This window comes from Plectropomus leopardus, chromosome 2 (genome assembly GCF_026936395.1).
Source record: "Plectropomus leopardus strain MGB_pleo_1.0 chromosome 2, ASM2693639v1, whole genome shotgun sequence".
NCBI classification, from domain to species: Eukaryota; Metazoa; Chordata; class Actinopteri; order Perciformes; family Serranidae; genus Plectropomus; species Plectropomus leopardus.
In genome coordinates this window covers 18612751-18639572 of record NC_142177.1, presented here as the reverse complement: position 1 = coordinate 18639572, position 26822 = coordinate 18612751, and the positions used below count along the sequence as shown (strand labels likewise).

General features: G+C 41.1%; 3 protein-coding genes across 3 annotated transcripts; 1 reads left to right on the top strand and 2 right to left on the bottom strand.

Moving 5' to 3' along the window:
• Positions 1–692: 692 nt before the first annotated feature.
• On the bottom strand, positions 693–5348 carry adnpa (activity dependent neuroprotector homeobox a). The gene is made up of 4 exons (XM_042503399.2): positions 4984–5348; positions 4307–4419; positions 3708–3800; positions 693–3603 (listed from the first exon to the last, which is right to left on the bottom strand). The coding sequence occupies exons 2-4, from the start codon at positions 4412–4414 to the stop codon at positions 1147–1149; spliced, it is 2658 nt and encodes an 885-aa protein (XP_042359333.1). The 5' UTR covers positions 4415–4419; positions 4984–5348; the 3' UTR covers positions 693–1146.
• A 102-nt stretch (positions 5349–5450) lies between these two features.
• LOC121955443 (DEP domain-containing mTOR-interacting protein) lies at positions 5451–9482 on the bottom strand. Its single transcript, XM_088087066.1, has 9 exons — positions 9332–9482; positions 9051–9229; positions 8049–8172; positions 7764–7942; positions 7352–7564; positions 7123–7251; positions 6962–7032; positions 5898–6002; positions 5451–5790 (listed from the first exon to the last, which is right to left on the bottom strand). The coding sequence occupies exons 1-9, from the start codon at positions 9412–9414 to the stop codon at positions 5665–5667; spliced, it is 1209 nt and encodes a 402-aa protein (XP_087943192.1). The 5' UTR covers positions 9415–9482; the 3' UTR covers positions 5451–5664.
• Positions 9483–12515: 3033 nt separating this feature from the next.
• mafbb (v-maf avian musculoaponeurotic fibrosarcoma oncogene homolog Bb) lies at positions 12516–14350 on the top strand. Its single transcript, XM_042503422.2, has one exon. The coding sequence runs from the start codon at positions 12787–12789 to the stop codon at positions 13762–13764; it is 978 nt and encodes a 325-aa protein (XP_042359356.1). The 5' UTR covers positions 12516–12786; the 3' UTR covers positions 13765–14350.
• Positions 14351–26822: the final 12472 nt, after the last annotated feature.

Here is a 26822-nt window from a genome sequence, read left to right as displayed (position 1 = left end):
TACATTTCATATCTATAAAATCCACATGGTCGTGCTCAAGACCTGCCTGTGTCGCTTCATTGTCACACTGAAAAAAAGATGGCATTTTAATTAAAAATGTGACAGACAAAAGCTGGACATATTTTGATTATTTTAATTTTAAATGAACTTAATGGAGTCCCTTAGCTTGTAAAAAGGTTTGCAGTTTTTACTATTCCTAAACCTCTGGTGAAAAAAAAGAAAAGGTTATTTTAATCATGTATACTTTTTACACCTTAATGCTTGATGTGATGAATAAAAAAAATCAGTAATGTGTGACCAATTGTCAACATCCATTTATAAATTTACCTTTACAAAAGTATGTATTTGCAGAACTTTTTTTATTTCTTCCTCTAACTGCACCTATTAAGTGAGATTTTACTTTTCTGTAGCGATTAGACACCAATTACATTAAAACCTCTTCCTAAGAACAGATTTGTAGCTTTTGTTGTATGATTCCGTTGATTACATTTTGTTTTTTGTTTTGGTATTTATATGAAACAGTTGATTTCCTGGGATTTAAGACAAATTTCAGATTTTTTTCTGACAAAGTTAAACTTTTAAAGCTTTGCTTTGATCTGTACATGTTTTTAAAATAGTTGTTTTCGTATGACCTAACCCAAAAGATAATCGTCACAGACTGTGTTTGGTGTACGGGGAAAAAAGATCAGAACTTTTTTATTTAACAAACATATTTATTAAAACATGTACATAAGCAATTAGCATATCCTACACATTCTAAATGTGAAATGACAATATGATACAGTTCTTTGTCACAGTCGAGGGGGGAAAAAAAACTATGGAAGTGGGGAAGTTGCTGTAATAATTTCATAAATCCTGTGACAGTTAAAGGTGAATAACACATAGTGTATGAAGAAACTAACAAAGAACAAAGGCTATATATATACAATGTCACTTACATATGCCATTTATTTATGCACTATGATGTAACATTTTTTTCCTTCTTTCAGACACTGGTAACAGGGTAAATATCTGGAATTGAATAGTTTTAGTCACCCATGCCATTTGACCAAATATTTGTGATTTGTAACCATCTGTAGACGTGTTTTTCCTTTGTCTTAATTTACACACCGCTTCTCAACCAAGGCACACTGCTAAGTATGAACACTAACAGAGAGTCATGCAAGCATTTGCTTCCCCATCTTGCAAAGAGCTCTCCTCTTTGGAGGGCTTGTCAGTGTTCAAAGGTTTTGGTTCATCTGTGTTCAGAGGTTCTGTCTCTTCTGTAAGGTTTACAGGTTCTTCTGTAAGGTTTACCGGCTCATCCGTAAGGTTTACCAGCTCATCTGTAAGGTTTACCAGCTCTTCCGTCAGGTTTACTGGCTCTTCCGTCAGGTTTACCTCCTCCTTAGACTCTACATTCTCATCTTGCTTTGAGTCAATATTTCCGTTCTCAGTAGGTTTTTCCTCTGTTTCTGGTTCACTGTCTGAGTCAATGGAAATAGTCTCTGTGCATGTGCTGAGTTTCAAGGTACAGTTTAGTGTCTCAACCTGCTTGTTTAGGTCTGTGGTTGGAGTACCAGACTTGAAGCCTACAGATCTCCCCACTGAGGTGCCAATAGACTTGCTCTCCTCAAAGATCAAGTCATGCTTAACCTTCTTCAGAGCGTGCATGTCAAAGCCGAGCAGCACAGACAGCTTCTTGGTCTCACATGCTCTCTCACACATCCTCCGCTTGTTTGCAAAGTGACTAGCGATGTCAGATTTCCACAGCCACAGGCTTGCTGACAGCTTGTCCTCTTCCTGAGGAGAAAGGTATGGCCGCCGATTGAAGTAGGCCGTCAGGAAATTTTTCCTGGCTTCATAAGTCTTGTGCTCATAGCTTCTGGGATCCAGAGCAAGGCCATCAGACGGATATCCAATGCTTGCTGAGGAAATCTTTGATTCCTTGCTCAGTTTTAGCTTCTTGGGGTTGGACGTGGCCTGTGTTGGTGGCTGCCTCTTGAGGAAGCCCGCTCCGGATGAGTTGAGAGTCAGGGGAGACTTGAAACCTTGGCCTGCCTGGTTTCTACCAACAGCCCTGCATTGCACAAGATGCAGAGTGATTGTGGAGGCCACCATGTTACTGGTATACACTCCCAAGCAATGAATGCACTTGTATGTCATCTTTTTTTCAACAGGATGCATTGTTTGGAGCACTTGGTGTCGCTCCCTCAGATGCATGGATAAAGCATCAGAGATGGGGCCTTTGAGGATGGTGAAACACAGCGGACATAGAGTCTTCCCGACCTCGGGCTTGTGAGCTTGAGCGGGGAGACCTCTACCAAGTGGTTCACCTTTCTTTTCAATCATTCTGGGAGCGGTGACTTTGACCAGAGATGGAATGCTATTCTGAGTGGCTGCAGACTGATCTTGACCGTTGACAGACTCCTTCATGTTAAAGGTGAGCACGACAAGCTGCACATTAGTGGACTTATCTTGTTTGACGGTGAGGTCAAAGGTCAGAGGTGATGCGCCTGGTGGTCCAACAAAGTCATCAGGATGAGTCTGAGCCACATGCTCTATCATTTTCTCAACATTGTGGAAAGTAGCGTGGCACTGTGGACAGGTGAGCCCATGGATCAGCATGTGGTTTAGCAGCGTATCACTGGGTAGATAGCGGTTGCAAAGCAAACACTTGCTGGTGAAATTGTGGATTTTCATGATGTACTTGGCTAGAGCCCACACTTTCTTTGCCTTGTGTGCGTTCTCGAAATGAGCATTGTAGAGGTTTTCAGGAAAGAGCTCATTGCAAACTGTACATATCTTCCACTTCTGTGTCTGTGCTGTATTTACACCAGCAGCATTATTTTCAGCCACAGTGTTGACAGGACCTGTGACGTGCACCTGACTGGCTGTGATGGAGGCCTGACTTTTAACAGTGGGGGGCACTGGCTTTAAGTAGCCAATTACTGGTTGCGCTATTTGGTCGGGTCTAAGTGTGTGTCCCCTGCTCATCATTAGAGGGGCCTTCTGGGCAGGTACTGGCAGGGACTGAGGCCTGGAGACAACTATATTAGCGTGTCCAATCATGGTGGTTACTTGAGCACCAATGCGCTCGTGGTACTCTATAACATGCTGCACTAGAGCCTCATAGCTACGAGTGGAAAACTGGCAGCGTTTACAGAGGATGTTGTTGCCATTGACAGAATTAGCACCATTTTTGACAGATGATTCAGAAACCATACCAAGATATGGTGACACAATATGCTGAAAATGTTCCCTGTAAATATGTCTTCTCACAACATTGTAGAGTGTGTCCCGGAAGGTGCATTTTTTGCAAAAGTACATTGCTTTCTCCACTCCATCACCCGGTCTGCCAAGATACGCTTTGTCCTTGTTCTTTCCCAATGCTGCTGCCTGTGCGTTCCCATAATTCTGCCGTGCTGCACTGGGTATGTGGAATATTTTAACATGTGTCTCCAAAGTTCTCTTGCTTGCAATGAATGCGCAGTATGGACAGTTGAGCAGAATTTTACTCTCAAAGATTTTCCTGTGCACATTGCGGAAGTGATTCTTGTAGCCTGAGTAGTACTTGGAAGAAAAGGGGCACTCTGTGCAGCAAAATGGCTTTGATCTGTACTCCTGAAAGACATCAAGGAAAAACAATGGCATTAAGTGTCAATGGCATATACGACAATTTATGCATATGGATTTGAAGAGGCCTTGGGCACAAAAGTAAGATTTACCTGTGTTTTAGAATATGATGGATCCCATGCGCAGATATCGAGGCAAAGACTGCCCTTCACAAATTGCTCATTCGGGCAAAACTCTTTGAACTCCTGTGAAAAGATGAGGACAGAACACTCTGAGAACTTGAAGAAACATATGTGACAGTAAATAAAATGTTGTTGCATATTGATACATATTGGGGTTATGTTAGGTTTACAGCTGCAGAAAATACATTTGCATGGTGACCTGTAGCTCAACAGGTAGTGTCTTCACCCCATATAAGCTGAGATCTTTGCAGCTGCCTGGGTCTGATTCCAGCCTGCGGCCCTTTTAATGTGTATCATCCCCATACTTTCACCCCACTGTTTAGCTATACTGAATTAAAGCCCCCCCCCTCCAAAAAAAAAATATCATATATATATATATATATATATATATATATATATATATATATATATATATATATATATATATATATATATATAACTTCTCCAGGCCTGCAGTGTCATTGTGACAATCCATAACATTTCCTGGTTTTCCATGACCATGGCAACCATGTAATGAGACATGTGTCTTAATCCATGTTTCTACTCACACCCAATTAAAATAACCTCACCTCTGCAGCCTCCTTGCAGAACTCCAGTCCAATGTCTCCAAGTGCTTTTTTCACCTGTTTCCTTGCCCTCCTGATTCTTGTTAGGTTATTCACTGGAAGTTGATACATGTCTCCTAACAAACAGAAAATATACTGCCTATTAGTTTGAGGTAAATCTAATTTTAAGTCAACTTGCAGCAAGGTAGTTATTCAATGAGCATTAAAAATACCACTACAGTTCAATCAATGGCCATCATATAATGACTGACTTCATAAACAGGCGGCACACCCTTTTAACACGTCTCCAATCTGTGAATCACTGGCATCATATTTATATATGATGGCAGAATGATCAGTTTTCAGTATTTCAGTGCCTTCAAGGGCCCAGCACTGCTTTAGCGGGCATGCTTTAAGTTAGCTTTCATTACTGATACGAGCTGTCACGGTCAGACACAGCGAAACAGAGCAGACCTGTGACTTTTCCTCCGCCCCTGTGTGCAGAGATTTGGGAAATCAGATGTTTCGAAGTACACGTTTGTAGCTTTGTGTGCTAACGTTAGCCAACATTAGCTGTGTTGCCCGCTCATGTCGGCTTGGTTACTTACCGTTAGCATTAAAGCTAGCGTTGTATAGCCGGTTAGCATTGTTATTATTATTTTCATTTTCACTGACGAACTCAAGCGATACGTTTCACTCACCTTGTGATACGTCTGGGGGCTCGCTTCACACTGGGCGCCTCACAACATAAATCGCTAATGAGCAAGTTAACAGGCTGGTCGGGCAGATGGATGGTGGTGTGGTCGCTCTCCTCAAAGCCGGTGCTGATGCTCCACAGCTAGCTAACTCAGCTAGCTAGTTAGCAGTCACATCTGCTTTGATGCAGCTCCCAGCTAGCTGGAGGAACTAGAGGCGGGGCGGGGTGGTGCACATCTAATGAAAACAGTATACTTCAAAAAAAGATGACTGCCAGGACTACCAAGTGTCCTCTGGGTGAGTCTTGTACTATCACTGGTTGTCAGGCCAGCCTGTTAGCTACCGCTATCTGCTCTAAGTGAGCCAACTCTCAATCCAAAATGGCGACCACAAAAAGACGGAAGTCGTAGCGGGGAGTTGGGCAGGGGCTGGAGGGCCAAAAGTTAGTATTAATTGTGTTTTTATTTAGGACAATGTTTTATTTTTTTATTACTCAGGAATTCAGGTTCATGAAAACACAGCAGCTTTTTGTATTGTAGTCAATGTACTCTTGCTGTTACCCAGGTAACCAATTTCATTAACTGACTTCTTGAACCCTACTCGTGTATCATTTAAAGAACAAATAGGCTACATTTTACAAAGTTCCAGAAAATGTATCTGTGTCAGAGATTTATAGACAGTTGGTTTCATTCCAGTGGTTCCATAACTTCCAGTACAACAATGCGAGGCCCCATCACCACCAGTCTGGAGACCATCATGTAGTTCAGGTAGAGAACACACTGTCCGTTCACCTGGCACACAAACTGCCGCACCTAAAGGAAATAATGTAGGCACATATGTGTCATTTTTGTCTCAGAGTCAAATATTTGCTGTTTTCAGAGACCCCTTTTTGAGGTTAAATTGCCATTTTCTTATATACCTTAACTCCAGCAGACGCTGCAGGGCTTTCAGGGTCAACAGCCTGCACATAGCAGGGAGCCATGCCTCTGACAACAAAACCCCAGCCCAGGGCATCTCCTATCACCTGTGATGGCAGGAGGGTAAGAAAACACATTTATTTTGTTAAAATTAAATGGTATATTTATGATTTAGTCTTGGTGAGATACAACTACATAAGTCCATGTGGAAAAATGATCATTTCAGGAATGTGTTCAGTCTAATGTAAACTATGATGGGGTATGAGTTAATTCTTTGTTTTGCTTTTTGGACCCCTTAGCTGCAAGAGAGACAGAGCAGAGACCCCCTTCCACATATTAACTTATGAATTTGAGTTGCGCTTGAGATGATTCTCTGATTGCATGTAGCTGCTAAGTCAGCAGCAGTTGTAGCATGGCTCGGTGCATTTGCTTCACCCTCTTACCGTTTCCAAGGTGGACAGTAGTCTCTTGCTTGAAAAGTTACAAAACAGTTCATCATTGTGGCTCACAACAATGTGCATACACTTGGAATAATAATACCGCAAATTGGCCAATATGTGCATAAAAAATACTGCCAGTGATAGCAGTAGCTAGCTCACATGATTGCACAAAGATTCAGTTAATGTTGTATACGGTAAATGAAATGGGTTTTATGAATAAGACAATTTCTTTTTTGGATTAATGTTTATGTGACTCATTTTGAATTTTTTTTTGGCGGGGTATAATAAATTAATACTTGAATCATAAAGCAGCTTTTACTCTGAGGCCCCTGTGGGGGCCACAGACCTCCTGTTGAAGACCCAGGCTTTAAATGGTAAATATACAGGAGTGATTTTGTGTGGACATCACAAAACTTTTGGGCAAAAGCACACTGCAAGTAAGTTTCAATTATAAATAGGTATTTTAGTTTTGTCCCTGACTGGCATCACTGAAAAATGCTTTAGTTATCCACTTTTAGAATTTGTAGGGCTGTTCAGGTCATACTGAATGGATGCTGTTAAAATACTCGAGATGCAATAAATGCTACCTCTTAAATAGCCTTGATTAAGTCATTATAGTAACTCACCGTCAACACTTTCTTGATGAAAGGTGCACCAGGTGCCAGCAATTCTTCACATGTAAAATGTCTTCTAAGCACTGTAAAAGTGTTAAAATGTCAATAGTCACTATTTTTACTTTGAAGACATTTGGGCATATTTGTCCCATGAATATTAATTACACACTTGCCTGATTTAGGATTGCATCGCACCGCTGAAGTTGAAGACAGCTGGACCAAAGGTGGACATCCAGTAGAGTGAAGCTGAAGGGAATTTAAGCTGCCTCGACGCCCGCTGGTAAGCTGTTTCAGATCTTTATCTGACCCCAGTGTAATTTAAGAAGAAGATGAATTATCATGCAATAAGTAGCATTGACAGCAAAGTGTATGAAGTGTAAAAAAGGCAGAATTATGTTTTACCAGACTGGAAAACACTGTTGCCCTCCTGAACTGGGCTTTTGCGCAGAACAAACGGACTATCAGGGTGGTTGTCCTCCTGCGTGGACACTGCCACACCTTCATTGTCGTCTTGCTCGTTTTCATTTAACAGTTCAGATAGGCGGCGTCTGCGGCGAAAATTGATGCAGAACTGATAGAGGAGTCCACTGTCAAAGAAATCATGCTTCTTTGCCACTAGTGGTGGGAGTGTGTGGGAGAGAAAGAGCAGAAAACAACATGTTTGAGATCTTGTAGTATTTTTCACATAAAAATATTGAATGTTACATGCTTTATACTGCAAAAGTCCCCGTTGGCCACCCACTGCCAGCAGCCACTGACAGCACGCTCACTCCTGGTGAGGTACATCAAAGGAGCAAATGAGGACTCGCCTCACCGTGCTGAATGATGCCATGCTCCTGCAATGCACGGCACAGCTCCAGTCCCCGACGCCGGCTCTCTGCCTCTCCGTTCTGAAGGAGCCAGTCAATTAACTGGCATCCAGGGAAGGAGCGCTGATATGCAACACCATTCTCCTCTCTTAGCTGCAGAATGGAGTTCTTGTCCCCTATGAGTCTGAAGAAAAAGACATCATGCGTATGAGATCATGACTATAATGGTTGACAGTAGCTACACTTAAAGGTCACACATGAGAGTCCACAAAACAAACAGCAGCTCTTACTGTTCATAGAGTCGTTGTCCTCGCATGAAGATTTTCACCTCCGTGTTGAAGGGAAATGTTCCATCATCCTTGCGAAAACGGTAGAGCAATTTGGCATCCTTCAATACTGACCTCTTATCACAGACTAAGAAAAGGCAACAGACGGTTTCAAATAAGAAATTCAGTTTGTCTCGAAATAAAGCAATGATAACATTTTTATGCCTCTGTGCCAGTGATAGCCAGGTGGTGAGTTGTCTGTCCCATCCTTGTGAATGTGATATCTTTAGGACACCCTGAGGGAATTTCTTTAAATTAGGCACAAACGTCCACATGGACTCAAGAATGAATTGATTTGACTTTAGTGGTCAAAGTTTAAAGGTCACTGTGCGCATATATGTCTCATTTTCGTGAACACAATGTCTCAAGGAAGCCTTGAAGGAATTTCTTCAAATTTGGCACAAACATTCACTTGTACTCAATGATGAACTATTAGAGGCCACTGTGACATCACAAAACATGTTTTTAGTCATAAATCAAAAAAATCATAGGCTAACTATGACAAAAATGCAATTGTCTAAGAGGTTTAAATAAAAATGTGATGAATTTCTATATCCAAAAGCTTCACTTCACTTTGACATCATAATACTCTGCAAAAATGTTTTAATGGCCATTAAAGCAGGAACAGAGTGGGGGAGACATTCGGTCAGATACTGAAGTGCTGATGCTGATCTTGGGTGTCCACCTTTAAACTATGCTGATTGTTCAGATCCTTTTTATTGCCGGGGGTAAAATGAGTGTGAAGCATCCATATTTTAGATTTTGTAACTTCTTAGCAGAAATATTCATATTTGAAGCGTTGTCTGCTGTCATGGCTACATATGACTCTGGACAGACATGGAAGTAAAGTGAAACTTAACTGGTTTGCAGAGATATACAACCGCCAGGCGATAATTCTAGTTTTCAGCTGCACATAAGGTCTCCCAATGTCCCCTTGGTGAAACCTGTTTTTTGCCTCCTTCTTACCGTGGTGAACGATGTCATGGTCCATGAGGTGCTGCATGAGGCGGACAGCTGTCGCTCGGTCTGGAGCTTCCTTATGGCTCACAAGCCAGTCTATCAGTTCCTGTGCCACAAAGCAGTTCGGATATGTGCGCAGGTGGTAGCGTCGGTCCTTGATCAGTTTTCCATCGTGAAGTCTCAACCTTGAAATAGAATTCAAATCATTTAACCCTAAACCTCAAATCCCCTTTAAGCCTGACCATAAACATTTAATACCCCCTCCTGTCTTTATTCTTTATTCATACCTGAGTTGTTCTCCAGCAATCATCACTTCTCCTTTATGTTGTCTGGCCATCGCTCTCCTCCTGATACTACTTGTTCGCTCCATGTTTGTTATCTGTGGACTAGACGGTAAGTGAAGCTAATGCTCAGTTATGGCCGTTTGTGTTTACATAATAGTGATTGAAACACACAGAACCCCAATTGCCATGTGGGAAAGATGTTGTGTATACAGAAAGAAGACGTAGGCCTCGTACATTTCTCTCAGGATTCCATAAACAGAAACACTGTCCTGTGTTTTCTCTTATCGTTTCTTAAGAATGAAGCTGTTACCAGTCTGTTCTGATTGCACTTTAGACATCTTTGATTTCTCCAGTAGTCACTTTTTTGTATTTTTGGAGAACAAGTGAATGACTGTCGATATACACATAATAAACCTTTGCTAATTGCCTTCATGGTATTAAACAAAACAAAACTCAGTGTTATCTGATGTGTCTATAGATGTAACAGCTTCCCAGAAGACACACTGCTGTGTGTCAGCCTCTTAGCATTGGATCAACTTGAGTCAGGTTGCATTTTAAAGAGTGTCATTTGGTTGTCTGGCAACAGAAAACCAGGAAAAAACACACTAGTGACAGTGCTTGTCTTCTATTATAAGTGGTTTCTGCATCTGTTTTGTAATCGATGGCAGCACAGGACGTGTAAAGTGGGCCTTGGGATGTGAAAGCATTTCTGCTTTCCAGCATCTCAGGCAGCAAATAAATCCTGCCTACTCTGATAGAATTGGCAGACATAAACCCCAACTGCATTTCGTCCAAACGTTTAAGAAGCTACATGATTGGTGGAGTTTGTAGGTGGGTTGGCACACAGAATTTAAACGCAAATTAATATCCATGTCCGCTTAATAGTGTCATTTTTCAGATGCAAATAAGGTGAAGGCTTGATTCCAAGAGCTGCTGGTGCTGTGATGGTGTGCAGAGATTAAGTGTTGTTAAGGAGGTGTGACTGTTTTACTGCATGTGTTTTTGTGGCGAAATATGATCTGAGTGTCTGCTGGTGATGTGCACTTACTGTTAAGCATCCTGTCATTAGCATACCGCATACTGTCACCCTGCCGTGCTGACAGAGATCCTAATATGTGTCCCTGAACAGTCCTTGCTCAGTCACCCTGTCTCCTCTTTTCCTTTATTCCCAGCAGCTAACACTGAGTGAAACAATGCCTCTGCGTTCTTGGACAGCACTGCCTATTGGTTTTGGCTTGAGTCCTCTATCTTGTCAGTGAAGCTTTCACTATCTTTGGAGTAAGCACTGCCTGAGAGGGTCACCTCGGGGCAGGATCAGCACTTAACCCTTTGATATCCTGTATAGCCTTGTCACCTCTGGACACTGCTAGTGGTGACATCCCTGGATCAGACAGCACATGCTGGATCATGCCAGGCTTTTATTATGTCAGGGATGTTGTTGAGTTGTTGTCAGGGGGCTCATGATTTCTGGTGGGATGCTTTGCCCTCCTCTGGCTGTCCGGGCTTAGGGCCAACCTACTGTAAAATCAGCAAGTGTCTGAGGCAGGGGTGTCAAGCATACGAGGGTCCTATCCGGCCCTCTGGGTGACTTTGTACACATAATATTGATGCACTTGTGAAGGATAAGTGGTTTTTGGTTTCAGGAGCAATTTAAACAGTGAGTACTCATGTAAAATACTTTTCCAAAGGCTTTCCACTCTCTCTGTAAAAACAACAAATACTTGTGGTCATATTCAAAGATATTGATAATTTTGCAAAATATTGTCAATCAGTCAGCTTCAGCACAAAAGAATCTTTATCAGACTCATATCTTAAAACAATATTGTTTAAACCCTATTGCTAATGCACAGCCAAAACTTTAGATTTGTAAATGGTTTGTGAGGCAGGGGATAACTTTACCTGCTTTCTCAATAGCTTCCACTTTCTGTCAGATTTACTACACAGGAGTGGAAATGCATTTTATAAAAAAAAGATACAATGACAGTGACTTGTCGAATGACTGAATGTGGAAAACCTGACATATTGTTGAAAATGTGCTTATTTTTCTAAGGACGTCTCAGGGTGTGCATAGTCTGTTTTGTAAATGGATGAACATTTTCAAAATGCACTTACACAAAAACAAAGGGGCAATTTTTAAAGTGTTATCAATTATAGGTTATTATGCAATGGTGATACTGGTCCATCTTACATGACATCAAATTGGGCTGTATCTGTGAACTAAAATAAGTTAAGCGCTCTCCCACAGATTCCACTACAATGCCTAGTATCTTAAATGTCGAAAAAGGAGTGATAGAGTCTCAGTATGACCACAAAAACAGAGCAAATCAAAAAGGCAAAAATCATATAATTAAAAACCACACAGAACAAAGAAATAGCTGGAAAGCCCTGTGATATGATGATCATTTATAACATGTTTTCATCTGAATTGATCTGACAGAATTAATGTTTTGCTGACATCCAATGAGTGAACAAACACTCAATTTGTTGAAATGTGAGCTTCAGATTTCTGGCCACAGAAATACAATTGCTCCTTGTTGTTCTCATACAAGCCTGTGATGGTTTTGAGCCAAGCGTGGATGCTGATATTAGGACTTTTGCAGTGCTGAGTAGTGGCCACAGGATGTCAGTGTTTTCCTGTGTGCTAACTACAGACCGTAATAATGTCAAATGCACAATCTTGCAGCCTCCTTTTTGTAATGGGGGTGAAATTAGGCAGTTGTGCCAAGATGTATAAACCACCACAAAATCAGATAAAATATAAATCAAATTAAGGCTGAAAGAAATTATATTCAATTATATGCATATATTCTTTTTGCAGTAGGCATGAGTGACCCCATATGTTTTATTGCTTGAAAAACAAAATACCGCCTGGATATGTGTGGTTGTGTGACTCGGCCTCATACACACTGTGATAAATCTCAACTCTCCTGTGGGATAAACAGGCCTAAATGTAAAATGGAGGACAAACAAGAAAAAAACACATTGCAGGAGGTAATGTTCCGCTGTGCAGACATTTATAGGTTTTGGTCAAATGATCATCAAGAACAGCTCGTGGGGACAGACTCGTAGAGGCTTTTATGCAAATCTCCCTCCGCTGCGTGTTTTCATTGGAGAAGCGCGCGGAGGTGTAGCCTGGAAGGCGTGACATCATGCCAATGCAGCTTTATGAAGAAAGTGCGCTTCTCCTGAGCAGGCAGAGGTGCGTCCAGTCCTCTGGCATCACCGGATCTCTTTGTGTGTGTCGACTGAAGCCAAACAGGCTGCGCGGTGCGGAATCAGTAGTTTGTGCCGAGTTTGAAGAGGTGGGAGGCTTTTACGCACGCATGTTTTTCCCGTCTGAGCTAAAATCAAAGTTTGGAATTACTGCCATTTTTTTGAAAGTAAGCGCGCTTTCACTGACTGTATGAAATAGCTTTGGACTTCTGGAGCTCTTTGAAGAGACCAGCTTGCCATTTAATATGACCGCTGAGGCGCATTCACATTTGGGACTGCAGAAAAACCCCATGGATTTCGTCAGCGACTTCGACTTGATGAAGTTCGGCGTTAAGAAGGAGGCGATGCAGGGATTGGACCGCTCCTTCATCGGGCCGTGCAGCCAGCTCCAGAGACCGGACTCTGTCTCGTCCACCCCTGGCAGCACACCTTGCAACTCGGTACCCTCATCACCAAACCTCAATTTAAACGAGCAGAGAAATAACGCCGGCGGTAACCAGTTCTGGATACCCAACAACGGGGGTTACCCTCAGCAAATGTACCCTCAAGCTTTCGGGCTGACACCCGAGGACGCGATGGATGCCCTAATCGGCGTTACGGCGCAGCAGGGACATCCATCTGTGCCGCACGGCCACCATCCGCCACCTTTCCAAGCTGAATACGAAGGGTACGGACACCTCAGCGAGCCTGTTCAGCACTACCCGGGACTCCCGGGTCACCCCGACATGCAAGGCATTCCCACCAGCCACTGCCAAGACCCCTATCTTAAAGAAGACGTCGGGTGCGCGTCCCCTGAGTCGCCGGAGGACCAGCAGGTCCTCGGGGCGCACCACCAGCAGCACAGCCGCCACGACAGGCGCACCAACGCCGAGAACCACTTCTCAGACGACCAGCTGGTGTCCATGTCCGTCAGAGAGCTCAACCGGCTTCTCAGAGGCCTCAGCAAGGACGAAGTGATGCGTCTGAAGCAGAAGCGCCGGACCCTGAAAAACAGAGGTTACGCACAGTCCTGCCGTTACAAGCGCGTCCAGCAGAAACACGTTTTGGAGCACGAGAAGACGAGCCTGGTGTCACAGGTCGAGCAGCTGAAACATGAACTTAACAGACTGATGCGGGAGAGGGATGCATACAAACAAAAATGCGAGAAACTGTCCGGTGCAAACTGTTACCACGAAACTGGGTCCACCAGTGACAACCCCTCCTCACCCGAGTATTTAATGTGAGTTCGTTGATTTCCTGCAGAACTGATTTTTTTTTCATGGGGAGGCATTACAATGACTTGCTCCTTAACAAACACTCCCATGGATTCATCAACTTTTAATTAATGTTGGACATATGGATGTCAGTCAGATAATTGTAATAGATGCAACTAGGCAACAAGTTATGAATGGAAAATTACAATGAAGCATGCATGCAGGACATGTATGAGATGTTTTTATTTTATACAGGCATATCTGTATTTTGTCTGACAGGAGATACTTGAAATCAGAGAAGATTCCCTTTTTATTAATATACAACTTTAAGGCGTTTGCTCCAGTTACTCCTCAATCTTTATTTTTGGTGATTTTGCTTTGCTCTAGTTTTTGTAGCTCAATTTATATTTTGTGTTCATGCTTCCCCAAAATAGAAAACACACTGAATTATGCTAAAAATGACATTTCTATTATTTTTATGAAGCTGATTCTGCTGGACAGATGTGTTCCTCGTTTGCTTTTCTTTTTAATATATTATATGATTATGCAAATTGTTTTTCATTAACTTTGTTTTTAATTTGTTATGGATCAATAAACCTAATGCAACTTTTTAAAATTGTGTCTCATCTGCTTTTAGATTTACTGTCCAAACAGTAAATTATTTATATCACATGCACAATTTTCTAGTTTCTATTACACCATAAATATTGGTATTGTAATTTTTTATTTTTATAAGACTTATTAAAAGCTTTTAAAAATAATTCTCACAATATATAAAGAAGCATGCTTTTAAAGTCCTAATCCATAAAAGGAGATTCATCCAAAATAACATCTGTGTACACAACATTGAATCATGTGATTGCAGTCTTATAGTCGGAGTTGGAAATTCACTTTTTTGTCCACCTGCCACTGTGGCTTGTGGGTTTTCAAAATTTTACCATTGTTTTTGTCTGGTGAGTGAAGCAAATCTATGAACCACTTTCATATTTTACCAGCATTTTGGCTGGTGCTAATTTTGAACCATGCTTATTGTCGACATAAACAGTATACATAATTGTACATAAAACTGAAATAGGGATGGGGGAACAAATCAATACAGCACAGTATTGCAATATTTAGCAGCAAAAATCTTTTTTTTTTTAAATATATATTTGAATGTTTATTAATGCAAATACAAATTGGTTGCCTAATAAAATGATAAAATATTTCTTCAGTCCATGAGATACAGTTTAGTGCAAAAAAAATAGCTGAAGTCATATTAATAGACTAAAACCTCATTGGATAAAACAGATGTTGACAAAGTTTTCCTTTGAGGACATTATTTGAAGTAGAAAAAAATTATAAACTGCAATATTTGGTAATATTCAGGATATCACAAACCTTTGAAAACTGAAATGATATTGTATCGTGACTTAATCTTTTACGATGTCTTTTTACTTCATTATTATTCAGTAATAATATATTATTCAGTAATAATAATAATTATAATTATTATTATTATAAGGCAGTTAAATTCACTAGTGAAGTTGAAGTCACTGTGTTGATTTGTTGGTATGGTGGGGAATGAAAGGACGAGTGGCTTTCCCTCCTTCCCTGACCTTTGCCCTTCATGGAGTGCTGCTTCCTGTGGGACCCCGGCATGCGAGCGCACAGGGGGCTGACTGGCAGGGGCTGTGGGGCACAGATAAAATGAAGTGGAAATCAGGCTTCCCCTCTGCTCTCTTCCTCAGACAAACACATCACCTCTGCATTCATTAACAGAGGAAGAGAGAAACAACAACCACGGCACACACAACTCCACAGTCCTCCGGCTGCCTCCGGAGGAGTTTTTTCACTTGATATGTTTTTTTTTCTGTCCTGTTACATTTTGAAATCCTCGAGGCAGATTTCCTGACAACAGATCACTCTCAGTTCAGGACTACAATAATATTTGGATGACCGTAATAGCTCCAAGGCCACTGTGATAATGGGTGATAAGTGGTCACATTGTAAATTGAGTTTATAACCTCTGCCTGAGTGCTTGAACATCTCAGAGAGTTTTTCACTGTCAGAGGACACTTTCTCACTGTTCCCCCCTTTAGTGAGAGTTCAGCTGGGCAGGTGGCTCTGTTAATAGCACTGTGGACCTTTAGCCTGGAAACCAGGTTCTCTTTTCATGTGTGACCCCTGACAGTTTTGCCCTCACCCCTCTGTTGAGGGGAAGGCAGCTCTAAAATCACACCACAGGTGCAAAAACACTTTTCTCCCTGAAAACAGGCCTAATCCCTGAAGGTCGGCTCGCTGCTCTGGGAGCACATGACGTAGATGAGTGCGTTTGTGAGCATCGAGGATGTTGCAGAAAATAACCAGATGGTTATGGCAATGAACAGTGCTCCTCTGTATTTTAATGTTATTGGGCAGGGCTCATTAATCAGTGGCTCTTATAGATGGCACAAGACTTTGTTTACAGGCACAGTTTAATTTTCTTCTATTTTAAAAGTGTACTCGTAAATAACTTGATTAACAGTAAACCTCAGATGACTACTGTGCAGAAAGCAAAACTCACCACCAATTATTATTGAAGAATTTTGTTATTAAATTAGTTAAGTAAAAAAAAAAGAGTTTGGCCAATAATATAATTTTACATGTCTTGATGTAATTTGTAAATTACATAATCAGGTGAAAAATACAGAGTTTTTAACATGAACAAAAACCTTCCAAAATTGCACCCCATTTTAGACTGAACTGCCTTTAGTGTAAGTGCGTATTTGCACATGTAATATTGGAGGAAATTGCGTGCAAGGTATGTACGCATACTTGCATATATTTTACATTGCATACGCAGATGTATTTTAGTAGGTGTGGTTTTTCTTGTCCATTGCAGTATGTTTGCGCACTTCCATCACATGAGGATTTCTAAGCAACAGCGCAATAATACAGTAGAAGTGTTGGACGAGGAGAGCGGTTTGTGGTACTGTGTGACAGTGTGCAGGGTGCCATTGTAGAAACGATTAGCCAGCTCTTTTCCCTCGCATGTGATAGGCTGGTGGGCCTGATGTGGGAGCCTCACACAACCCCCCCTTCCTCCTCCTTCTCCTCCTCCTCCCCGCCACCAACACCCCGAGCCCACAGCGCCTGAGGCAGGCTACTGAGTCAGCAGGAGGGAAAGGTGTCTGCACGGCTGTGGCATCAGAACAAGAGAGAGAAAGCAAAATAGCTGGAGAAGGATAAAGAGCAGTGAAAATGATTTAGAATAGACATGCTTGCATTTTTAAAAAACAGATGGAGAGAGGGAACGATTGCACGGGGAAAAAAGACAGAATGAGATGATGAAGCAAAGAGGAAGCGTCATCGTCTCCTAAATTATTTCAAAATCTGTTCTGGGGAGGCATTTTTATTTAAAAGTGACTAAGATGTTCACTTTAGATTTAGCTATGACACACTTCTACGCAACGAATAACGCTTATAGATGGCCATTGTTCAGCGAAAACACTCAAACGTGTCCATCAGAATCTACTGCCAACCTCTTGGCTGAGTGCTTGGGTTTGCCAAGGCCTGGCTGCATCTCAGACAGCGGACACAGACAGAGGAATGCTGCAGATACTCACCATTGTGTGGGGAGAGGCAGAGGAATGCAGGCTGCCAGGCTACGTACACTGTCACCAATGAACACAGCCAGAGGCCTCGAGCCATGAAGGGAAGGCCGGGCCAACAGACCCCAACATCAGTAACCGCTTCCATCTGTGATATCATACTCATCTTCTGTGGACAGTGTTGGTTTGGCCCAGCTCTACTGTCTAAACACCGAGTATCTTGTTGTTGAGCTCCTGACCAAGTGTCACAAAAACTGTTAGATTAGATACAAAATGGCCCACAAGTAACACTTAATTGATCAGCAGAGTAAATATTCTTGTGTTTCCAACAAACCCTGTTGACCAGTCAGTAAATTCTGCATCCACAATAATGATTGTCACTAATCTTGTGTCAACTGACCAGACATTTGACCCCCAATAGCAAGCCGTTTCCAGCCTCAGCCAGTTCTTTCACCGTTGTTTTGCAACACCAAAAGCTCACACTGGTGATCGTCTACCAGAGCGGCTTCACGTGAAGTGCAGAGAAGAGATTGGGATGAAGGACAGGATGGCCGAGGGGCTTCCTCTTTCACTTCCTATATGAGGGTCTAGTCAAGTGACTCTTTGTGAGAGTGTTAGGTTGTATGTCGCAGGAAAACGCAGCTTGGACGGCTGTGGTTTCCGCTCAGGATGTCCAGTCGTTTCTGCGCACAGTTGTGACACTGTGAATCATGCAGCGATCACACACGCACACAGACGTCTCCATGGACATGGAGCGCACACACACACACACACACACACACACACACACACGCAGACATGCCTGTGCAAACACAGACCTTCATGCACTTTTTTGCTCTCTTACACAGAGGCACTTTTAATAAAATCATGTGATTGTGACAGTTGTTTTGTCACTCTTTTTTTGTTTGTCTGAGCTCCCTCTCGGACTGTGAAAGCTTTTTTTTTCAGTGTTGCCACATCCTGAATGATTCCTGAGTAATTATGATTGTACTACTGGTAATGACTGAGGTTATCACATGATGGGTGCTGCATGCTCCAGCAGAGTGGATTAATGTGTAGCCTCAGAACGACAATAAAGCCTGTCTTGGTATCTTATTGGCTGTAATAAGGAATCTGGCTTCCTCTGGGACGTCGTGTTCAGCGTGTTTGTGCATGAACTCCTGAGGATCTGATAGGAAGGCCCGTTGATAAAGTGCTTGTCACGTTTCAGTGGACACCACTGACAGAAGTGTGACAAAGTCCTGTCACATTACAGACCCTGGACTTTGGTTATCGAGCAAAGGGTGAACCACTGTATGTAATGATTATACAGGTTCCTCCCAGCGTGACAGACACATTATAAAAAGAGCTTGTTAACAGAGGTGGAAAACAGAGGAGTTTTACTGGGAGACACAGTAGGGGTAAATGAAGCTTGCAACTGATTTAGATTCATTCCAACAACCGCACCCTCAACACCAATCCTACAATGGCATTCTCTCCTGTTTCACAAGTGTCAATGCGGTTTTGCAGCATAAATAAGAGGCCAAAGAGTGGTCGTTAAAGAGGAGGGTAGAAAAAAGAAGAGACGAATTCTCTTTTCCTTTCATTCCCTGCTAGGATTTCCTGTTCTGTTTTATGGGGGTCATGCAGCTGGCAGGCGCCCTCCTGTTTCTGTCCATAATGATGACAGGCTTCCATTAGTGCACAGTAGAAACACGAGCCACAGAGGTTAACTCAGGCTCCCCCCCCGACAGCCTCTTCCCTTTCCATAGCCCCTAGCCCCCACTATACAACCTACCTATCTATAGGGCAGATAATTGTGGCTCTCAGTTGCTGTTGGCAAAGCTTTGCCAAGGGTCGGCTCCTGCTCACACACCAGCATGTGCACCCTGGTGAGTTTAACACAACATGGAAAGCAGGTCCGGCCCTCAGGGAGCATATTATGTCTCTGGTTTATAACAAACTTGCATGCAGGAAAAGTAATGGCTGGACAGTTTTTTTGAGAAGAGCGCTGCAGATGAGAAAACAAATGTTTTTTTCTGCTGTTAGGAAGATGTTTTTTGTGGGGTTTAAATTTAGAGGATAGATCATTCTATGTTTTTTGGAAGATGCTGTTGTGTCACTGTGAGTTTAAATGAATGAATGCATGCTAAATATCCCATAGACAGGGTTCCCGTAGAGCCTTAAAAAGTCTTAAAGGGGATTAAATTCATTCATCTATAAATAAGGCCATAACTGGTATGAAACTGTCTTAAAAATCTTTCAAAAGTGCTAAGACATTGGAAGTAGGATTATCTTAATGTTGCATAGTAAAATCTATTTTTTAAATAATTTACAAGATTTAACGTCACACGGATCAGGATAGACAGGAACAGAAAAACACTCATATTTACAACATCTAATGAAATGGAAAATGACCATGCTTTTTTTCAAAGAATGGATACTTTTGTAAAAACATAAGGTCATTGTTTTTTAGCTGTTCTACTCTCTAAAGTTTCACATTTTTTCAGCATTTCAGATAGATCATCGAACTTTGTAACTTGTCTAAAAAAAGTCATGTTTTATGTTGGCGTAAATAGTTACTCTAAGTAATTGATGTCAGTTCCTGTTTTTTTTCTTCCATTTGGGCAATTGTAAAATTGGTTTTATATTTTATTCCAAGCAGCATTAAAAAAGTCTTTAACTTTATTACATTTAATTCCTTTAAGCTGTAGGAACCCTGCTGAGATGTATCTGCAGAAGAACTATTACCTTGATTAGTTTTATTTGGACAATCCTAAAGAGAAATGAGATTTTTTAGTGAATGTTTCTGTTAGTTCAGAGCTCCTCATAAAGACTGAGAGAAGCAGATATGAACAGATAAGAGTGTTTGAAATCAAATCTACGGTTGTCACTGTACATGTCCCATTCAACACCCTTCTTCATAAGTTTCTGCTGTTGTCACTGACATGAGACTATGGCAGCGGTGTCATACGTTCTGGTAAAGTCTAACAGGCCTCCTTGGAATTGGGTGTGTCACTCTCCCACTAGTGTGTCATGTTAACATCTCCCTTGTGTCATAACTCTTCCCTCGTGTTTCTCAGAAGCGCTGCACTGAACTTCAAGCCATATAATTTTTCCTTTCAGCTGATTTTAGCGCAGCCGTATCCGTCTCTGCGTCTTCTACGCAGCTGGAGGACTTGGCAGAACATTGTTCACACGCCCATTCTTTGAGTCTTTGGCCGTCTTTGTCATCATGCACGATGTTAAGCCTCTGCAACAACTGAGTAACAACCATCTGTGTGCTGTGGTTGGGCTGTCAGCGATAGGAGCTTGTCATTGGCCAACATCAAGCTTATAAGGGATCTATTTAAGGGGAGGCAGGCCTTTATACTACAGTGAACCCATGTACTTGTTTGCTCTTTTCGTGGTCAAAATACAGGAAGTACTTTGTTCTCGGATTTAACGGCAGAAGGAAAAGAAGCCCTGACTTCTCAAAAGAATTAAATGAAAGGTTATGAGTAAAGAGTGTGATAAGAATTCCCACTGAATTTGACGCAGAGTTCATTTGTAAGACATGGTAAGTTTGAAACTACCAACAGTCACATAAATCTGCCTCTTGTGTCTTGAGTGTTGCAACAGAAATAAAATTCTCATGGTTACATGCAAATGATGAACTAAATTCAACATTTACTATTAACTGTTTCATGAATACTATCATTGATCATTTATTAAATTAAACCTGCATTCATTATTTTTTGGCCATTTACGGGGAGTAGAAACAAACTTTTAACATAACCTTAAAACTTTTATCACCTTTTAAAGGATTATTCTGACCTTCTGCGAAGTTACAGATGGCAGAAGCAGAGTGAAGGTTTCAGGCTCAACTTCACCCACTTCCAGGGTGCATGGAGAAAGATATTTTGAGCCAAAAGGGGTTGGAACTCCAGCAACACTTGTAATAATAACTTTAATAAATTTATTTATATAGCACCTTAAAACGGAGTTTACAAAGTGCTGTGACAAGCAAAAACAGGATACTGAGAGGGCAAGACAACAATGAAAAGCTAAACAAACCTACCAAAAGTAAGAAAGACAAAACTAGCGTAGAGTTAACGTAAAACTAAAACAAGATGACAAAAATGCAAGATGCAAAATGCCAATATAAATTGATATTAATTAAAAGACCATAAATGTAATAAATAAAATAAAATAAATAATAAATAAATAAATATTAAAACTAAATTAGTTAATTAAAATATTATTGTTCTAAAAACTTTGCAGTACAGTATTGTTCAGAACATCTTCACTGCAAGATCAGCGAGTTTCGGTTTGTGGCCTTCATTAGGGTCATCATGAAAACAAAATACAAACAGAATTTAAATAGATAGAAATCAGGCAGGAATTTTTTTTTTAAAACAAACAAAAAAACCCCCAATCATAGACATTCACATAAATATCAGCCAATGGTGTACCTACAGAGGTTGATCGGGTATGTATTCCAGGCCAATCGTTATCCCAGACTGCTTCATTCATACCTCTTTAAATTTGGTTTGTAATGTGTTTCATGATGACTCTGATGAAGGCGACAAAGTGGGAACTCACCAGCGGGAGAAATGCTACTGCACATATTCAGTAGGCCGCATATTGCGCAAGTAAACTTTTTCAGCGTATGCGTTAGGTGAGCAACCCACCACCGCTTCTGATTCTGTGTAAACAGTGTGTTAAGTTCTGTCAGGGCTGAACGCAGCTCTGTTTCAAGTTTTCGCCGCAGCTCAGCTGCATTTTCTCACCTGATTATGGCACTAGATTCAATGTTAGAGGAGCACCAACGTTTTTACAATTTATTCTGATAGCGACACAAACATCTATGCAAAATTTCATAGCAGTCCATCCCATAGATGTTGAGACATTTAATTCATCACTCACAAATATCAACTTAATGGTGGTGCTAGAGGAAAAATAAGAGGATCACCAAAGTCAGTTGGTTTTGTCCTCTGAGGAACATGAATATCTGTACAAAATTTAATTCCATCCAATAATTGTCTAAATAAGTAAGAAACAACTGTTTAATATAGCAGCTTTAAGAATTTTAGAATTATTATCATGAGGTACAGCTGATTGTTAACTGACATGATAAGTCTTTATGGCCTGTTCATGATTTGTGTGAAAGCACTGATACTGAAACTGCCAGTGATTTAAAAAAGCAGCAGTCCAGTGCCAAAAGAGAAAGTGAAATGTGTGAAGTAACACACCGCCCACACGTGGCTGAGCAGCGGCCTGCAGCACTAACACGTCCAGGCTGAACAAAAACACAAGTTGGTGGCCTCTGAGCTGTAACCCAACAAACTCTGACCTCAGCCTGCACATCAGGTGTTGAGAAACGTTCAACTGTCCAAACTGTTGTGGGAACCCCTCATCCGCCTGCCTCCCATACGTTTACACTGTCTTCTGGAGCACGGATGAAACCTTAGACAAAATCAGACAAATGAGTGAAAACGAAACTATCAAACTGATAATATCAAGAAAAAAAAACAATCCTAAAGCGTGTCTCTGCCTCTGTTTGGCTGCTCTGGTGAGAAACATTCAGAGTGTCAGCTTCAAGTCTCTTTTGTACAGGCGAGGTCAAAAGGTCACCATAAGTCTGTGAGTGACAGCAGTAATGGCGAGTGGAGCTATATTTAAATCCCGAGGAGACGAACAGCCTTGACTCATGTGTAGACCCTACGCATCCTCTTTCCTCAAAAAGAAAATGAATCTGCTGTTCTGGTTAAATTTCCAATCATATGTGTGATGGCAGTAATTATTTTAAGACGCTGATGATGAAATCTGTTGCTGAACTGGCAAATATTGTCAAACAGCAACCTCTGAAATGCAGGGCAGTTATAATAAAAGAATATTTTTGACAATGTCCTCATGTCCCCTTCGAATGTAGGTTACGTATTATTGGAAAGAGTAAAGTATCACTGCGTGGTTGGAATAGATTTTATTGATCCGTGTGATAAAGTGAACCCTCTCTTTAAAGATTCTTTCCCAATGTCCCGCTGAGGAGTTCAGTTGCTTTGTTGTCTGAATAGATCTGGAGTCTAACTGTGTTGATTCGTCTGTGGCAGCTGAGGTGTTCAGTAAAGGCCGCTGTGGTTGATTGGTGGAAGGAGTGGAAAGCAGCAGCATTGGGCTTTCCCACAGAAGCAGAGTCAGAAGACTTTGAAATAGGAGCAGCTCCTCTGGAGCTTTATCAAGCCCTGATCGCCTGATAAATCTGTCAGAAGCTGCAGCCCTGTCCATAAGAACCTGTTAGTCATATCTGCGAGTAAAACAGATCTCTGAAGGACTAATCCTTTAATCCTGAGTCATTGTTTCATCAGCAGAAGAGTCACTTGTGTTTGCTGCAAAGACTTTAACTTGTTATCTCGAGCAAATCTGTTCAAAGTGTCACATAAATGTTTGAGATTAATGAGAAAAGTGTGGCAGATGCATGGTATGTTTTCCCATCACCCTTTGTGCTTTCAGAGCTGCTTACCCCAGGGGTCTACTTTGACATGCACATGCATACCTATCTGTGCTGCTATCTCTTTACAGTATATCTGTGTCAGCAGCGGGCTGAGGCAGGAGCATGAGAAAGGGAGGCGAGCTCGTTCCTCAGTCCCATGGATAGGGGCTGTGCACTCAGCTGTAAACGGTTTTTTTTTGTGTGTGTGTGTGTGTGTGTGTGTGTGTGTGTGTGTGTCGTTGAGTCTTTATTTCCATCTGTTTTCATCACCTCTGGAAAGGTGGCATGACAAGTCTTCCCACAGGAGTGGCAAAAGCGTTGCTGTCCCGCACCTTTCCTTCTCTTCTCACCTTACTTGATGACATGGGCCTTATCGCTTCATCTGCTGGGCCAGTTAGTCCCTCCCCTTTGTTTGAGGATTAGGGGCTGCAACTGCACCCATTGTGAGCTACACAGTAACTAATAACTTGTAATTAAGTTACAAATTAAATGTAATTGTAATCAGTCACAATAACCAAAAAAAAAATATAATTAAATTGCAACTACTAAACAAAACATTGGTGATTACAAAGGGGTTGCATCTGAATATAATTATATTTTCTGTAAAAAATTTAACTGTAGAGTAAAACATTCATTTTGTTGATTTACATCTTTTCACTGTGCAGGAATGCCTTCTTTTTGGCATAGACTATTTCTGGACATTTTTCAGTTTTATTGCCCAGTATTAAAAAAAGTTTAACAAGGAATCAAATGTAATAAGTGACATTACTTTGATGAAGTAATTCAAATGGTTGAAATATAATTTGTAACATATTACATTTCAAAACTAACCTTGCCAACACTGTCTACAGAAGGCTATATTGGGAGTTTTCCAACACAGATGAGGTGAGGGCTCAGCAATATATCCATATTATATCAATATCATGATATAAGACTATACATCATCTTGGATTTTTGATATGGAAATATCGTAAGTAGGGATGGGCACTTCAAGAAAATTCCATATTTAGTACTACTAACTAAATTATTATTGAGTACTCTGACACTTGCAACAAAAAAAAGTTGCAAGAATAAAAATTAAAGTTGGCCCAAAAAAAATCATGTATAATTTTAAATTAATTTATTGAACAACCCGGCTTCAATTAGCCTATTAAACCATAAAGTCATGACATACTGACGATGCAGTTACATACATAGGTTAGACGCGGTGCTGATAAACTGTCTCCAGAATTTGGAGTCACTCTCATCCCGCTCAGTTTAATGCCTGCCAGGTTAGCGCAAGCTAACACAGCAGCAGAGGCTAACATCTGACACTGAGCCTTTCAGTGGTCCCGTCATCTCCCACTGACACCAAAAATGGCTGGATTCTGACGTTAAGTGTCTCATGATAAACTCAGACAGAGCGACAGCTGAGCAAAGCGGTATGCTGCACATAGTTCTACAAGAAAATACCATTTTTCCTATTTTAAAACGTTAAAAAAAATATATCATGTTCAAATGTTGTAGGTCAACAGGGATTACTCTATACCTCGAACGATTACTGACGTCCAAATGAGTACTGGAGTACTCATGCCCATCCTCAATAGTAAGAGTTGTCTTTAAGGTTGCCTTACAGTAAAGTGATGTAATTTTCTGAAATTTCCAGACTGTTCTAGCTATTCTATTATTTGTTTTGACCAGCTTAGTCGTTACATCCACATTAATGATGGTTATTTATCAATAATCGCATCGTGTAAATATTTTGTGGAAGCCCCGTAGTCAGCTCTACAATATTGTCACATTATTGATATTTTTGGTGAAAAATATTGTGATATTTGATTATCTCCACATCGCCCAGCCATATACAAGGCATTTCTATCTTCCTCTGTGAAGACCTCGCATTTAGAGTCAAGCGATCATTTCAGATAATCTTAAGCATAATTAAATATCTGTGGCTGCTATGATGAACTCTCTCTGACTGCTAAATATGCAAATATCTTCTTTTACTCCACGTTGCATTAAAGCATCATTCTGTTTGGCCTTGAGCTGTGGGGGAGAGAAGTGTAACTTTACTCCTATGATATGATAAACGAAAATATCGGTTGTCCTCCACCATATTTCGTGCCCATACACCGTCAGAATGTGATACATTTCATTCAGTTTCTCTTCAGGAAGACTCAGAAATGTTTCACAAAAGTACTGACAGCATCAAAGAGGTGATGCCTTCGCTCCGTAGTGAGCCACTGTTACAAAGAGAGGTTGACCTTGCCTTTGGCCTCTTGGCTGTCTGACAAAGCAATCCCCATGCTCTAGTGCAGTACGGCTGTCCTCTAAATGAAAGTAGCTGAGAGGCGAAGGGCAAAGAGGCCTATGGAATATCAATGTGCGATGCTCTCAATTAAGATTAAAGCTTCAAATGGAATCCTATGGAGCCGCTTCCCTAAGAAATGCTTGACATTTTACCCTTGCTGACTCTGGATAAAAAAAAAAAAAAACGAGTCCTGCGCCACCAGTACCACCACCATCACCACAGCCGCTAACTAGCTGCCCCCCTCCTCTGCGATTCACTGAATTCATTCTGTAGATATTGACTTAGGCTACAGTCACACTTCTAAGAAATAAGTGAAATGGATCATCTTACTGCCAGTGGATGATAAGAATACTGAAATATGAAAAAGCGTCTGGATCAGCAAAATGACAAACTGGGTGGGGGGAAATATGAGGCAGTCATGATAAACCCTTAGAGACAAATTCCCTGAAGCTAGACAGAAAACTGAGGAGAGGAGAGCGAGGGGACAAGAGGTAAAGGAGAAAAGAAAATATACATCTGCCCATTTTAAATTTATGTTTAGGAGAGAGCCTCATTAGTTTACAATCTGTGCATCCTCTCTGAATGCCGAAAACATGCACGTAGGCCACTTTTAAACACATAAAGCACCAGTCATAGGGATGTTTTTAAAAGTCTATTGCTCAATCTTATCTAAAACTGATTTATTATATGGGAATGTCAGTCAGTTTAAGAATTTACTCTCTATATTTTACTTTCTTTATAACAAATACATCACATCTTTTCTCATACAATTTCA